General features: G+C 37.5%; 1 protein-coding gene across 12 annotated transcripts in view; it reads right to left on the reverse strand.

Moving 5' to 3' along the window:
• The window catches only part of NF1 (neurofibromin 1), a 96,519-nt gene that overhangs the window by 60,397 nt on the left and 21,664 nt on the right, over positions 1–14,458 (reverse strand). For 8 of the 12 annotated variants that reach the window (XR_012588468.1, XM_074595724.1, XM_074595720.1 and 5 more), the window contains exons 12-27: positions 13,977–14,108; positions 11,301–11,435; positions 10,639–10,752; positions 9,674–9,753; positions 8,142–8,265; positions 6,517–6,660; positions 5,564–5,810; positions 5,165–5,238; positions 4,965–5,048; positions 4,022–4,462; positions 3,448–3,587; positions 2,772–2,894; positions 2,299–2,382; positions 1,551–1,667; positions 805–986; positions 488–699 (exon numbers count right to left, since the gene is read on the reverse strand). Coding sequence is in view for 11 of the 12 variants with exons in the window: in XM_074595724.1 (XP_074451825.1) it covers positions 488–699; positions 805–986; positions 1,551–1,667; positions 2,299–2,382; positions 2,772–2,894; positions 3,448–3,587; positions 4,022–4,462; positions 4,965–5,048; positions 5,165–5,238; positions 5,564–5,810; positions 6,517–6,660; positions 8,142–8,265; positions 9,674–9,753; positions 10,639–10,752; positions 11,301–11,435; positions 13,977–14,108 (2,433 nt within the window). In the remaining variant the exon portion in view is untranslated. Of the gene's footprint in view, positions 1–487; positions 700–804; positions 987–1,550; positions 1,668–2,298; positions 2,383–2,771; positions 2,895–3,447; positions 3,588–4,021; positions 4,463–4,964; positions 5,049–5,164; positions 5,239–5,563; positions 5,811–6,516; positions 6,661–7,590; positions 7,898–8,141; positions 8,266–9,673; positions 9,754–10,638; positions 10,753–11,300; positions 11,436–13,017; positions 13,063–13,976; positions 14,109–14,458 lie in introns of those variants that run through there. The other 4 variants (XM_074595729.1, XM_074595722.1, XM_074595728.1 and 1 more) reach the window with 4 other exon arrangements.

The raw sequence follows: 14,458 nt of genomic DNA on the forward strand, positions 1-14,458 counted from the left end.
AATTAAGCATATATAATCTCTCTTTAAATCTTTCCTATGCTATTACTTGTCTAAAAGTCTGCCTCATGATACCCAGTCATACAAATTCAGAGTGGTTAGTCCAGAGAGATAAGCAGTTATTCTGCCGTATAACAAAGCCCAATTCATCTTGCTAAAATCTAAAGGAGCAAATACAGTTCTGTTTGTCAGCATTCCCGCACACACAATAACCAGCCCAAACAGATACATTTATTACAATAACTGTATATAAAATTATTCCTAGCCATTAACTAAAAATTTACTATAAAAATGCAGTTAATAATGGACATCTGACAATTACATTCAGTACATTTTTCAAGGACATACTCAGAAAGGCTAGCTATGATGAACCGTAGGTCTAATCTCTCTTTAGCAGACTGTTGTTACGCTCTCAATGTTTGCACTAATTTTTACTTCAGATCTTAACGTTTTCAAAAATGTAGGAAATAAAATGCGTGAATCGACTTACCCACTGAGAACAAGGCACCACATTGGCTAAAGCCATAGCAATAGGAAGCTCCCCCTGATCACCCATCATTGTAACCAACTCCACCAATCTCTCAAACCGATCTGCTAGCACTGTTTCTGCTAACGTATCAAATTCTGTCCCCTGCTGCAGAATTTTGGTGAGGACTTCCATAAACGTAGCTCTTGTTTGGAGGTCTTTATGATAGCCCAAGCCTGATTAAAAAAACCCAGAACTACTAAGGAAGGTGTAAAAATAAATTAAATACCAATGTCTTCATTATGTATTCATTTATGCACAGTTATCTCTAACTACTTTACCTATTGAGTGCATAAGACCACTGTCCACATTTGCATTGAGTAAATTTGACATAGCAAGAACAGTGCAGTGCCGCAGCGAAGCCAGTCTTCGAGACATCCCACGCTTCCTGCCACCTGTTTGTGCACTTTCATCCTCAACTTCGCTACAATCATTTAGAAGGTTCATAAACAGTGTGAAATATCTAAGGAAAAAGAAGACGACTTGGATAAGTAAAACAGACTCTGCAAAAGCAACCATCTGAAAAAGATCTGCATACAGTAGCAAGTAGACGATAAGACTCGCAAAAAATCTCTGAACTGTCCCAAGTAATCTTTCTCGCAGCATAGTCCAAACTTTTAAAATGTGTTCTAACAACCAGAAATGTGTTGTAACACCTTCCTAAAATTTGTACGCAAATTTTCTCAAAGCCAGCAAATGAATTTCACAGGTGTGCCGTTCCAAATAGATGTCTTAAAAGCTATTTTAAGTCCCATGGATAAAAACATAATATCAAAGCAAGCTAATCAGTCCCAAGCATATATCTGCATTAAGCAGAAACTAAGCCGAATTTTATTATTTTCTAAATGAAAATGTTTCCATAATCCTAGGAGGCAGAGATTTGTGAAATGGGATATATGAGAGGCAATTCCTGTTTGGTTAATAAAACTATTTCTGCTAGAAAAAAAAACATAGTTTGTAATAAAAGTCATACGGTGCATCTACATAAAATCATTGTATAGAAAAATAGCTAAAAGTCACTATTTACTTAAGAAATAACTGAGATTTTGCTTCCATCAACTCAACACCATCTCCTTCTTCAGGCTGTAGTGGAAGCCCAGCAAGAAGAGAGACCACTGCTTCCATACTCGCTTGGTCCAAATCTCTGAAAAAGAAATTTTTAAGAAGCTGTGAATTAGTTCAGCAGAAGTAGTTCCTCCTTCCCCTTGATCATTTTCCCATCCAGTACCAAAGTCCCTTTTCCTTATATACCTAACTGCAGCTGAAAAAATCTTTTAAAAAAAAAAATTATTCTAGTAAAGCTCTGTCCATCAGGAACAGAGCTACTACACTTTGTGGTACAGGTTCAAGCAATATATCTACTAAGGACAACAACTGGAACCTAAATTTGTCATTAAAAAAAATGAAGCATAAATTCAACACTACAACGTTTGATGATTTTATTCTTCAGAATGCATCATGTGAAGATCTAGCTCTAGCAACCAAAGTGTTCAATCCTAATGCTAAAATCAGAAAAGGTATTAAAAGGAATCAAATAAATTCATTAGATGTAAAAAAACCCAACCCAAACACCTCAGGAGCGATGTTAGTTAAGACTATGCATTAAATATCATTCTGTTGCTGCTCACCAAAACTGAAGTTTTATTTTTTTGTCTTTTCCCTAAAATTGCTACCACTAAAGGAAGTCCACGTGAGCCTGCTCATCTATGGATATCAGATGCCACCAGCACCACTATTAGCAACTCAGCACTAGGTTTAATAGCATTCCTTCTTACCTTGTCAAGCATTTCACATCCTCATCTGTTGCCTGATTAGATGTTCCCATAACCCAGTCTGTCAAATACTCCACCATTTTGTTCCTGTTACATATAGATATATTGCTTTAGCTTTGGGGTTGTTTGGTTGGTTTTTTTAAACAACCCTTCCCACAAACACACTTACTACTGTTGGCATCATTCTTAATAATTACAAATTCAGTGTAATAACCACTTGAATCACCACACACTGAAGATGAAAACTAATTTTATTATACCAATTAATACCCCAGTCTGTATCACACACAAAAATTCTACATTTGTTTAGTATTCCCACAAACAAAATAAAATTTTAATGCAGCACTAGGCTCCAAATTATTCTGAAGACAGCAGTACTATAACCTATACCAGGAATACTTTTTAAACATGAAACCAAACAAAATTACACGTGTCCACGTTACACTATCCTAGAAGTTATATAATGCAATACTTACCTAAATTTCATTTCTTGGCAAAATGAAAGGTCATCTCTCCTCTCCATCATTACTTCTACTAACTGACATAGCTTAGTTTTTATTTGAATTGCATGCACCAAATTTCCAAGCACACGCACATACCTGAAGAAAAAAGAAAAAAAAGACTGATTAAATAATTGACGCTACTTCACAGCACACGCCCACAGGTCTCACAAATCTTTTCAGCTCCACGCTGGAAGCTTCCCGCTGGCTGACCAGCAGACTTGCAGAATGGGTTAGCAAGTGATGGGGCTACATTTTTATATTTTCCAAGTGAGGAAGCCAGCCCTCACAGCAGCTGAAGAGAAGTACCAAATTTCTTCTGGACAAAGAAGTTTTCTATTAGTATAAAATTGAACAGAAATGTACCCTTCAGCTGACTTTTAACCGCTAGCACCGTCGCACAGAAAAGAAACCAGGAACGCTAACACGAATGGGCCAAGCCATGGAATGGTTAGTTCTTTAAAGAAATACTTTATCCTACAGTATAAACAAGCTCCACGATTACTTGAAGTTTTCAGAACCATAAGGAGGAGGATGAGAAAATCAGCTGCTCCTTCTTCATGGATGCAAGCAGAAAAGATCAAAACTAGAAGAGTCTACCTTGTTCTTTAAACATATTACTTTGTATAGGTAGGTCAACAGGATTTCTTACCTAACCAGATTTAGCATCATTGTCTCAATACTAGCTTGTCCCAGATGCTCTGAGCTCCCTTCTGTATGATTGTCAAGCAAATTCTTCATTATAGCAATGGTTTGCTCTACAAACTGTGTGTTGGTCTCAGTTAACAAAACCTACGGGAAGAAAATTGGAAGCCTTAATTCTTAACACGCAAACCCAAAAAAGGGTTATTTATCAAATATACGGCAGCATTTCAAAGACCTAATTGAAAAGCATTTTTCTAGTATCACCTAGCCAAAAGAATTCCAATATATGTCAAGGCTAAATATGTCAATACTACCAGCCATAACGATTGTGAGAACATTCTCACAGATTCTGTACTCAGAGTTCACTTCAAATTCAAGAATGTTTTCAATTATTTGATGTTAAGTATAGCCTGGAATCACAAATACAATAATTATCAATACATGCTGTCAAATACAATCACAACGCTTGCAGGTTTTTTGAACTAAACACGAACAGATATCAATTTCAATTACTTATGTGAAAGACAAGACAGATGCTTTTCATTAAGACACAAACGTGAAGGAATATATCAACACTTTACCTGTCCTTGAGAATCAAAAAACTTGCTGATGGTATTCTTCAGTTTGTTAAACAGCATTGGATAAAGTGCTGGACTCAACTCCAAACCCACCAGATCTTTAATATTGGTCCGTATCTGAAGTCCCACTTTCTCATGGTTGCAGACCATCAGCGTCAACAATCGATCAATGAATTTGCTAACAGGCGTCTCCGTGTTCCCCTCGGTGGAGACCATAGATATCATGGAGCCCTTGCGCTCGCTGACAGGGCCCATGGGGGGGCTGTAGGTGGCCAACCCTGCGCTGCTGCGGTGCTGCAGGCACACTCCCCCGAGGGCACACAAGAACCCCGTCATGTTGATCCACTCCTGAAGAGAATCTGTGTCAGACAAGTCTATGGAGCCACCCCCACTGACATGAGACATTCGTCTCTTAACAATTGTCTTATGAAGACTTTCAGCAACCTGAAAAAGAATGGTGGAAGATGAAATCTCTTCAATTAAACAGATCAGAATTTTAAAGTATTCCGTAACACCTCCTACCATTTACAATTCCAGCCTCAAGAATTTTCTAAGATTCACCTTTTATAGTTCAATTCCCTGCTCTGCACCAGGATAAAGCATATTTAAACGATGACAGCAGCAGCTTGTTTAAAAACGTCCAGTGAAAGGGATTTCATCATTTCTCTAGTTGTATTCCAGAGTTTTCACTATTCTTTTTTCCAATTTCTTTTTAATTTTTAAGCTCAGTCTCCATCCCCCTCACAGCAATTTAAGTCGAATTACTTCTTGGTCTCTTAGGAAGCACAGTGGACAAATGATTACCATTATTTTTCTGGAATACTTTCATTGAGCTTAAGTCTGCCTACAAAACTAATCTTCCAGATTAAAATTCAATTCCTTAAAATAAATAAGCTTAAATTTTTAATTTCTAAGGGTTGAACCTATGGAAAAAATTCATAGTCACCTGCCCATCTTCCATTTTGGTCTTTGGATAGTTAAGGATTAGTTTTGTAGCTTGTTCCCACTTTGCATGTGTATCCTCCCAGGCCTAAAATAAGATATATCAAGATGTAACTTCAAAACTACTTGTAGCAACAGTATTTTCCGTTTAAAAAAAAAAAAAAAATGCATGCAAAGAGCGTATGAATTCAGAAGGAAGTTTACCTCTGTGTTGCCAGCAGTCGGATGTTCAATGCGTCTTAGTAACGCCATCACTCTTTTCTGAAGAGCTGCTCTCCCTATAAAGGGGCACAGAACATTTAATCAGGTTTTTTGAAAATCCACCTATATCAAATATGAGATCTTTGAAAGTAATTATTTAATTAACAGAGGAATGTATCCCCTTGAAGTGTTTAGAAAAGGATTCCTCTTGTCACGCTTCAAAATCCTCGTGAACTCAGTCATCCAAATTCTCTGCTCTTTCTAGCAATTCCAAATAAGGTATTTCAGTGAAAGCAGGAGTAGCAATTAAATCAAGAATATCAACCTGTTTCAGGAACTCAGACACAAATAATAGTCTTATTATACAGGTCGAAAGGTATTTCACAGATTCATAATTCTTACCTGTTGACATCATATTGCTAACAGATGCAAATTCCATGAAAGTATTGTAGTTTGGCAAAAAATTATGCACTGAGACTTCATCTACTCCACATCTGATATCTGCTTCCTCACAGAGGTGACGGAAACAGGACATTGCAACAAGGACTGCCTCAATATCCGGGCTCCACAAAAACATGTATAAGGCGACTTCCAATTTTGTTTGGGCTTGGCGACAAATTGGTGTTCCGCTGCATCCTGCTGTGCTTTCCTTGGGAAATGGAGAATTCCAAATTTGGTAATATTGCTTATGAATATGGCAATTTCATTAAAATTCAGCCTTATCCAAATTGTTCTTTAAAACTGCTTTTATTCCAGCAGGAATAAGCAATTCTAAACAAGATCAGCGGTCTTGCATGAACACAACGGCTAAGAACTTGCTCCTTTCACAAGGATAACCGTGTATTTAAGAAAATCTTATTGATCCCAGAAAAAAACAAAATCAAAGTTTTGGCTCCTAAAAGACATTCTAAATATCCCCTTCACTTTTTTTTTTCCCCTGCAGCTAGAACTGGTAGTAAACTTAGGCTTGAGAAACTTGTCTGTCAAAGGGTATACCTTACTGAAATGCTTGATTGTATGATCCTTCACAGTACATTCAAACTGCATGTGATACTTTCCAAAGTGAGATTTCAGATTTATTAACAACAGACTAACATGTAGGGATACTATGTGCAATCCTAAGAAAAAAGTTATTCACCATTTTAACTTGAAAAAGGTGTGACTTTTTAAAGTCTGAAACATCATTATTAACCAGCACGTTAGATGCATACATTATGTAGGATACAGATGTCTTTTCCTCCTCAGAAATAATTGGTTTTATTTTTTAAAACTACTCTCAAAGTAATTTAATTTCTACTTGCACATAGGTTTTTCTCCCCAAGTGTTAAAAAGAATTATTATCATATATTACTTACCATGGAAGAATTCCCTTTCCCTTTCCTGAGGGTAGCTCCTGGAGCACAGCGAATCATCTCTTCATGGTCAAGAGAAATTTGACTAGTTCCACCTCCAGAGACATCATAAAGGAAGAGAAAGTGGCAGGAACTCCTATCTGATTGCTATCAAGAGATAGAACAAAAGTAAAGAATCAACTTATTTTTCAAAAAGGGTAAGGACGATAGATTTCGGGAAGGTAAGAAGACCTTCAACATTTACACAGTACTTTTCACACTGGTGCTCTCAGGGCTTTATGAAGTTACCCATATTAATGGTATCTAAGAATATTTCCCCTTAAGAAATTATCTGGAGAGTCATCTTCAAAAAACATCACCTTGAGGTAAGCACAAAATGATGCCTTTTCCTCCCTTTCTTGGAGCCTCCTGAAAGTCCGATAGGCTTCTTGGGTTTACTCCACAGAATAAATACTAACATAAATATGACTATAATTTAGATGTAATTAAGCCTAAAAAAGCCAAGCTCAGGAGTACTGTACATTTTATTCTATACATTTTACATTAGATCAGAAAAGCAGGAACTGAGATTGTGAAGCAGAGGTCTAATAAGAACATTTATCTTTTTCTGATCCTGATACTAATGAACATGCTCTAAGCACTAAGAGGAAAGAGATTTTTAATTACTTCTTAACTGGAAGGAGAAGCATAATATTAAGCATACTCTCTACTTGAAGGACAGTTGATTTCCACTTTAGAGGCCAAAAGTAAAAGTCTTGCTGAATAGATAGACCAGAATGCCTGCGGCCCTCAGCTGCAACACGTGAGATTATATTTTACAAATATATGTTAAACTGGAGATACCAAAGAAGAAAACCTACTACTTGGCATCAACACAGCCAAACGCTCAGTAACAGCTACTACAGTTGAAAACAGAAAAAAAGGAAAAAGTCATTTAAAGGTAAAATCCTGCTGCTGAAAGAAGACTTTTTAAGCATGCTATATACGACACATAAGATAGCATCCTTCTCATGTTAGCACAGCTACTTTCAGGTCAGATAGAAAAAATGGAAACCCTTTATTTTTTCTACTAGATCTTTAATACAGAAAGTAGTATAGCAAGCCTGGGTTTAACTCTAGTAAGTATAGCATTACAATGTGTGCTTGGTTTGGAAAAAGTCTCTTGAGATGATCGGAAAGAAACAAGGCAGAATTCTAGGACTCACATGAACATGAGATCCAAAAAGAAATTCGATTTCATCCATGAAGAAGTATATTTTATCATAACTAACTTTCCCTTTTCCTCACCTTGTGGACTATTTCTCTTTGTATTAGGCAAATAGGTATCAGGCACCAGGTTTCTGCGAAACATACATTTTCCAGGCAAGTAAGACAACCTGTGTAGCTAGAGTAAAAAAAAATAAAAATAAAAAAACCAACCCTAAACCTAGCTTTGCTTAACAATTCCAATCAAGGGTGCCTCACAAAGCACCGTCCCTCTGCAGACAGGAAATCAGAAAACAGGAAGTGTAGGTGTAGCTATTAAATCTCTTCCAATCATAAAAATAAACTGGTAAATAAAGGGAGTGACAAAACAGAGACCAATTCATTTTAATGATCCTAACAGGTAGAAGTTAACATTTACTTACTTTGTTTTTTAGAAGAAATTTATTCCTACAGATGAGAATTTCTCGCAGCCACTTGAGGATTTCCGTACTGCTGAGCATCTGATGACTAGTTAGTTTCTTGCAGATATAAAAAAGCATTTGTGAACTGCAGCAAAATGAAATTCAGCATTAGCTTTACAACCTAGTAATAAAATTTTTGAAGATATTACAACATTTCACATAGAAATAGGCAATTAGCATGAATATCCTATACATATACTAGCACGTATACATTTAGAATGTACAATAGATATAATATAGGTGAGTACTTTAAATGACAAGCTCCCCTCTGACCCTTCCCACCGCCCAGCTGGCCTCTGCGGTTCCCTAGAGGAAGTCAAGCGATGTGGGTACTTGTCAGAAGTGCGGACTCCAGGGCTGTCGAGTCAGAAGTCCTCCCTTTATCCACAGAACAGATACAGCACAGACAGTGGCAGTACAAGTTTACCTACACTGCTCTGACAACGTGTCTCAACTCTGTTCTGGAAGGAACACATCTAGGGATGTTCCTTCTTCATATCCATTCAGGCCTCACACTCTCTGTTAAAACTGCCAAAGGGTCCAAATTAGTGTCAATTTTAATGGGTTTTTCCCCCAGCCCGAACAGACCACAAACTCATTTCTACCATTAGAAGTTACAGCAATGAGTTTCGCCTAGGAGGGCTCAGCCCAAGCCCGTCCCCCAGGCAGCCCCGCGAGCCCCGTTCAGCAGTGGCACAGGCCAATTTGCTGATGCCGGTCAGAGCGTTCCTCCTGGATTCCTCTAGAACAAACATCTGTACCAATTCAGACTAGGTCCCCAAATATTTCTTTTAAAAATTGTTTAGCTCATGCAATCCTTAGAAATCCAAGTTTACAGATTCCTATTTTTTGGTTTAGCGTTCTGTGTAATTCTGACTTTTTTGGAACATTATTTTCCTTAATATTCTCCAAGAAATCAGCCGCAACAGCTGCTGTGAAGTTGTAAAATGCAAGATGACTTTAATGAATAAAAATTCTTTAAATACACAGGAAAGATAAATGGAGATCCCAGGTCAGAGCAAACTACTACCTTCTTGAGGTGATGGCTTCAGAGCCAAGAGCATGTCCTCATTTGAGGTAAAACAGAACCAATTTTCTGTTTTGTAATTTTACTTTTTAGCTGGGCAAATCCACACTTCTGGAATTGCTCAGCATTACCCTCCCTCAGCCCCAAAAAGATCAAACAGAATTTAAACAAGTAGTAAACATTTGAATGAGGTGGAAAAATCTCTAACTTTTCAAACTGATTATAATTTCTACACCTTAACATCAGGCTGAAGAGAGTCATTAAGCAAGCCAGAAAAATGTTTGTTATATTTGTTAAATTCATGAAGTATAAGGAAGATAAAACGTTATTATGAACACACATAATAATTTTGACTACAGATTCGTGCCGATGTTGCACAGGTTTCCCAAAACATTCACAGCTATTTCAAAAGAGCAGACAAATCAAAGCAGCTATTTCTCTAATTTACAAAAGTTAACTCACACACCTAATTTCCCAGAACGTTTCTATAGGTGCATCAGGGTTCCATAAGTCGATGCTGTCTAACTGGTGTAGAACTAGCAAGGCCTAAATCCAAAACAAAGTATTTTCACTTAAAGGCAGAAATGTACAGAATACATCAGCATAGGCAGAGAAGCAGGTGCAATCACATGGTAATTAGTTGTTTTAAGAACAACAAAAGACATAAATAGCATTTTATATAGAAGAACAAGAGTTCATTGTTGGTCCATGTCAAAAGCATTTCATTTTAGTCTTTATTACACACTTATATAAACCAAACCTAGAAGTTTTACTTTGTATTTCCATACTAGACACATAGACACAATGTTTTTAGAAGACAGGTTTTGCCTTTAACATTTACTTAATGTCCAGCTGCACAAAAATTAACTTAACCAATCCTACGGGTATAAACTTCTAGTGGCAACACCAAAACATCCATAGTTGAAGCTCTTTGCCAAGGCAGGAGAGGCAAATACTTTGCTCTTTGTAACCATTTTGGCGATTTGTTAGCTTCTCCAGTCAAAGAGAAGCGGGAAGATTTCAGTAGCCTTGGGGTTATCCTGTATGCTTTCCATCCCCCCCACCTCCCAGTCACGCAGGACCAACTGTGAGGAAAATGTCAGCCTTTTCCTCACAGCCGTTTAGAAACACAGCGAGAAAGGGTGAGATTGATGGTGTTCTCTGCGAGGATGGAGCAGAGGAACTGTCAAGCTGCAGCTGATCGACATCGGGGAGGAACAGGCCACATTATGAGGTGCAGGTGCTTTTTGATATTTCCTCATAGGCCTTTCCTGCAAAACTCTCAGTGCAGGAGACATTTAGGAAAAAAACCAATAGAGAGCGAACTCTGAGACACAGAACTCCACAGCTAATCAATACTTCAGAGCTGCTACAAAAGCCTTGATTTGTCTGTGCGGTAGTCATTTGGCATGAAGACCATTCCCCCCTTACCTCCATGGCTTCTTGTGCTATATCTGGCATGCTGGATTGCGGAACGAGCTGCACAAGGCCCGTAATTAACTCCGCCGTGCTGCCTTGCGTCTCAGGCCCTTGCTTCCTTGGATTCTAAATAGCAAAAAGGAAAAGCAAGTTTAAGTTGTAAAACTTTTTTATGACTGACCAAGTTACCGACTGCTTCAGAGGCATTCCTGTAATTAAACTAGGTGGATTTCTGGATCTCTAAGAGAGTACTTCATTTTTTATTTTTTAAGCTATGATACTCCTTGCATATCGTATCTTTGACAGAATTTAAATATTTTTAAATTAAACAATAAACAGACCTGAGAAAATGGAAGATCTTCCACTCACTGAAATGATGACTAATTTCCCCCCCCTTATTTTAATTTTTTTCTTGTTGTATTCCCCGATCCTCCCCCACCCCCTGCAGAGTTACAGAGCTTTATTCTCCCTTTCATTGTGTTGCTCTGGTTCTGTACAATTTCTTACAGTTTCTTTTTGGTTTTGTCTTTTTCGTTTGAAAGCATAGAAGCATTATAACCAGAGAAAAAAAATGAGTAGGGAAGTATCCTAGATGCCTAGATGTTTTTAATTTTTATTGATTTAGTAGCTTCAAAAGTAAACTTTACTATAAATGAATAGTATGATATACTTACACATAGCAAAAGCTTTGGATCAGCATGGATCAGTTTTACCAAGGATAACAGCAAGAACTTGTAGCTTCTGGTTTCCAAATCAGTAGGTTTTTCTTTAAATTTAAGGCTTGTCATTTTCTCCTTAAATGTAAGACTCTGATGGAAGGAAAAAAAAAAACAGTCATTGTCAGTAAGGTACTCTACACAGTAATTATTATTAAACATCCTATGAATTGTATTGATCTTATAATCTACAATTAATGAAAAAGTTCAAAAGTATATAACATCCACTGAAGTATGGTCACATAGCCTTCTACTTGAAAATCTCCTTTTGCATATGCTATCACTTTATTATAGCTTTAAAGTTTCCTTAAGAATTGTTTTAGTGAGCTGCACGTAGACATAAGAAAAGTTTTTGCATAAGAAACTGTGGCAAAAGAAAAATGGATACAAGGGACAAAAAGAATTTACAGGGATTTTCTCTGGTCTGAGAAAGAAATAAAAATAAATGTTTCCAAATAAGCTTGAATACATGAGAGGGCGGGGAACTTTTCTCCAAAGGCAAAATATTCTCTTTATTTTCTGCCATAATCACAGTCTGGATGATAGCATTTTCATCTCTACGGCCTCTGAAAAATCCACCTTTCAGTTTCCACAAGGTACATTGTGCATTGCTTAAGTAAATAAAAAAAATAGATCTCACTTAATCTGAAAAATCAGTAAACTACTCCTGTGCCAGCCAACTTCCTTGTGGGAAATGGAGGACATTCTAAGTACGTATTGAGCGTTCACATAACATATTCTGGCTTGACTCCAGTGTGAACTATGTCATGTTCTACCACTGCTGGTCACACAACAGAATGCAAGTAGCAATGTCTGACCGATACATTTAACAAACAGTCATTCAGCGTTGGCTGGGAAATAAGTGTATATGGATGTTACCAGTCGTAAGGATTTAAAATACTGAGTTTATGCTTCGATCCTACAGTGTGCACAACCCTTCAAAGCAAACCCTGTTGTATGGCAATCAACTGCAGTTTCTTGATCACTACAAAAATAATTTGGATGCACACTAAAGTCTGTGAAAAATACTATATATGTGTGTCTGTTTATATATATATATATACACACACATATAAATAAATATATAAAAAAATGTGAACTTGCATTAATTGGTCCGCAGTATGTCCAAAGACAAAAGATTCTCATTAAGGGAATTCTGAGAAGAGGCACATGGCAAAAGAAGCTGATTCGCTTCTGTGAAGTGATTTATTTACTTTACACAATCAAAACTAAAGACTATCAATAAACAAAGACAGGGACCTGACTGCTCTCTGCAAATATATCAAGGGGATAAACACCAGTCTGAAGCTAACAGACAACACCAGAACAAGAACAAATGGGGATAAGTTAGACATAAATAAGTTTAGGCTGGAAATTAGAAAACAGTTCTAACCACCAGAGCGGGCAGATTCTGGAAGAGCATCGTGATGGAAAATTAGGGGGCAGAAAGAAAAGAACAGAACCAATAAAAAGCCTTTCCCTCCAGGAAGGAGCTGAAGTGGTCGTGAGAGGGATGGCCTGGCCCCTGCCAAGCAGAGTGCTGAGAGGTCTCCTCCAGCCCTACTTTCCTGGGTGAAACACGCTACCCCATGGAGCGACTGCAGCGGTAACTATGCACAGAAAAGGCCGAGCAAGGAAAGGCTTTTCTGCGGTAGTTACAATGGGTCATACTTACAGCAACAGAGGCCCACTGCCATGCAAAACAGTGACTGGTTGGCATCTGACCGTGTGAGCGACAGCCGCCATTAAGAACGGAAAATAAGAAGCAGAAGACAAAGCACCACCAATCAATGTCAGAGTTGCCAGAGTTGCTATTTTCTCAACAGATTAATATATACATGTAAAAAGCAAGTTAAACATGTTGTGGCTTTCAACTAAAGGTATTTTGATCATTTGCTTTCATTTGAGAAGCCCGATAGGAGTATTTTCATGTATCATTTTAGGCCTTCTTCTAAACCAACCAATGAAGTTCACTTGACACATCGAGAGTCCTAAATAGGAAGTTCAGAAGAAAGGCAACGCAGCTGCATGTGAACTTACTGAAAAAATTTGGATAAACTACAAATTTGAATTTACTCAATATTTTTTCTAAGACAACCAAGAATATTGACTTTATTTCATACTGGTTGAGAAATCTTTTACTTTGTTGCTGTCACCAAGACCAAACAGTCAACTTGCTCAACGGAAAGCAAGCAAGACAAATGAAAAGAAGAAATATTCATGCTAATCATGGTAAAAGCATTGCAGTTTTCAGAAATTATCTTCACATACAGAATGCTTTTGTTTTTCAGATTAAACACGAATGGACATATTACCTGACCATTCACACAGCAAGAAAGCTTAAAATGAAGAATTAGCCACAGAGGACAGTTACAGAAGAAATATTTCTATGTTGCCAGTTTAAAAGCAGCATGAAAACTGAGATACATCAGTAACTGGCTAGAAACAGTCAGTCAATACACCAAACCTGCAAAGTTCACAGAGCATGTATGGCTCTCTGTTGCTTTTTGGATTGCAATGTTCTTCCCCCCTCTAGTTTCCAGTCTAAAGTTAATGAATAAAAAAGCTGAAATGGAATGGGGATGCAGGCAAAGCAACAGGTTTGTGTTTTAACAGCTTGTTTAAATGTCTTACCGGAGTCATGCGAATTGCTGGATGTGCCCCGCAGCCCTGGATGGCTTTATGGAGCGTCTCGCTGAACATGCTGCGGAGCTCCATGGAATGGCAGTACACAGCATCAATCCTGGGCCACCAGTCCAGCGCCGACTGGAACAAAAACACAGGAATGCTCAGACCATAAACTGGCAACATATGAGTTAGAGTAGGATTTATTTTATACCTCTAAAAGTTGCAAAAGCTGTAGTATAATTAACCATTACATGAGTATTTTACACAGTATTACCAATATGTTAATTTTGTTTTCTCACCTCAACTCATCATACTTAAACAAGTTGTAACAGAAGCAATACTTCCACCTTAGCTCCTTACTATATTACTCTGCTTTCTGAACAAGCACAAACTCTGAAACTATGAATGCAGGAAACCACAGTAGATTTCAGGATATTGAATGCTATTAATACTTCAAAACAAATAATGTGCACTCAATTCATCGTGAT

The sequence above is a fragment of the Larus michahellis genome, chromosome 7 (genome assembly GCF_964199755.1).
Source record: "Larus michahellis chromosome 7, bLarMic1.1, whole genome shotgun sequence".
Taxonomy (NCBI): domain Eukaryota; kingdom Metazoa; phylum Chordata; class Aves; order Charadriiformes; family Laridae; genus Larus; species Larus michahellis.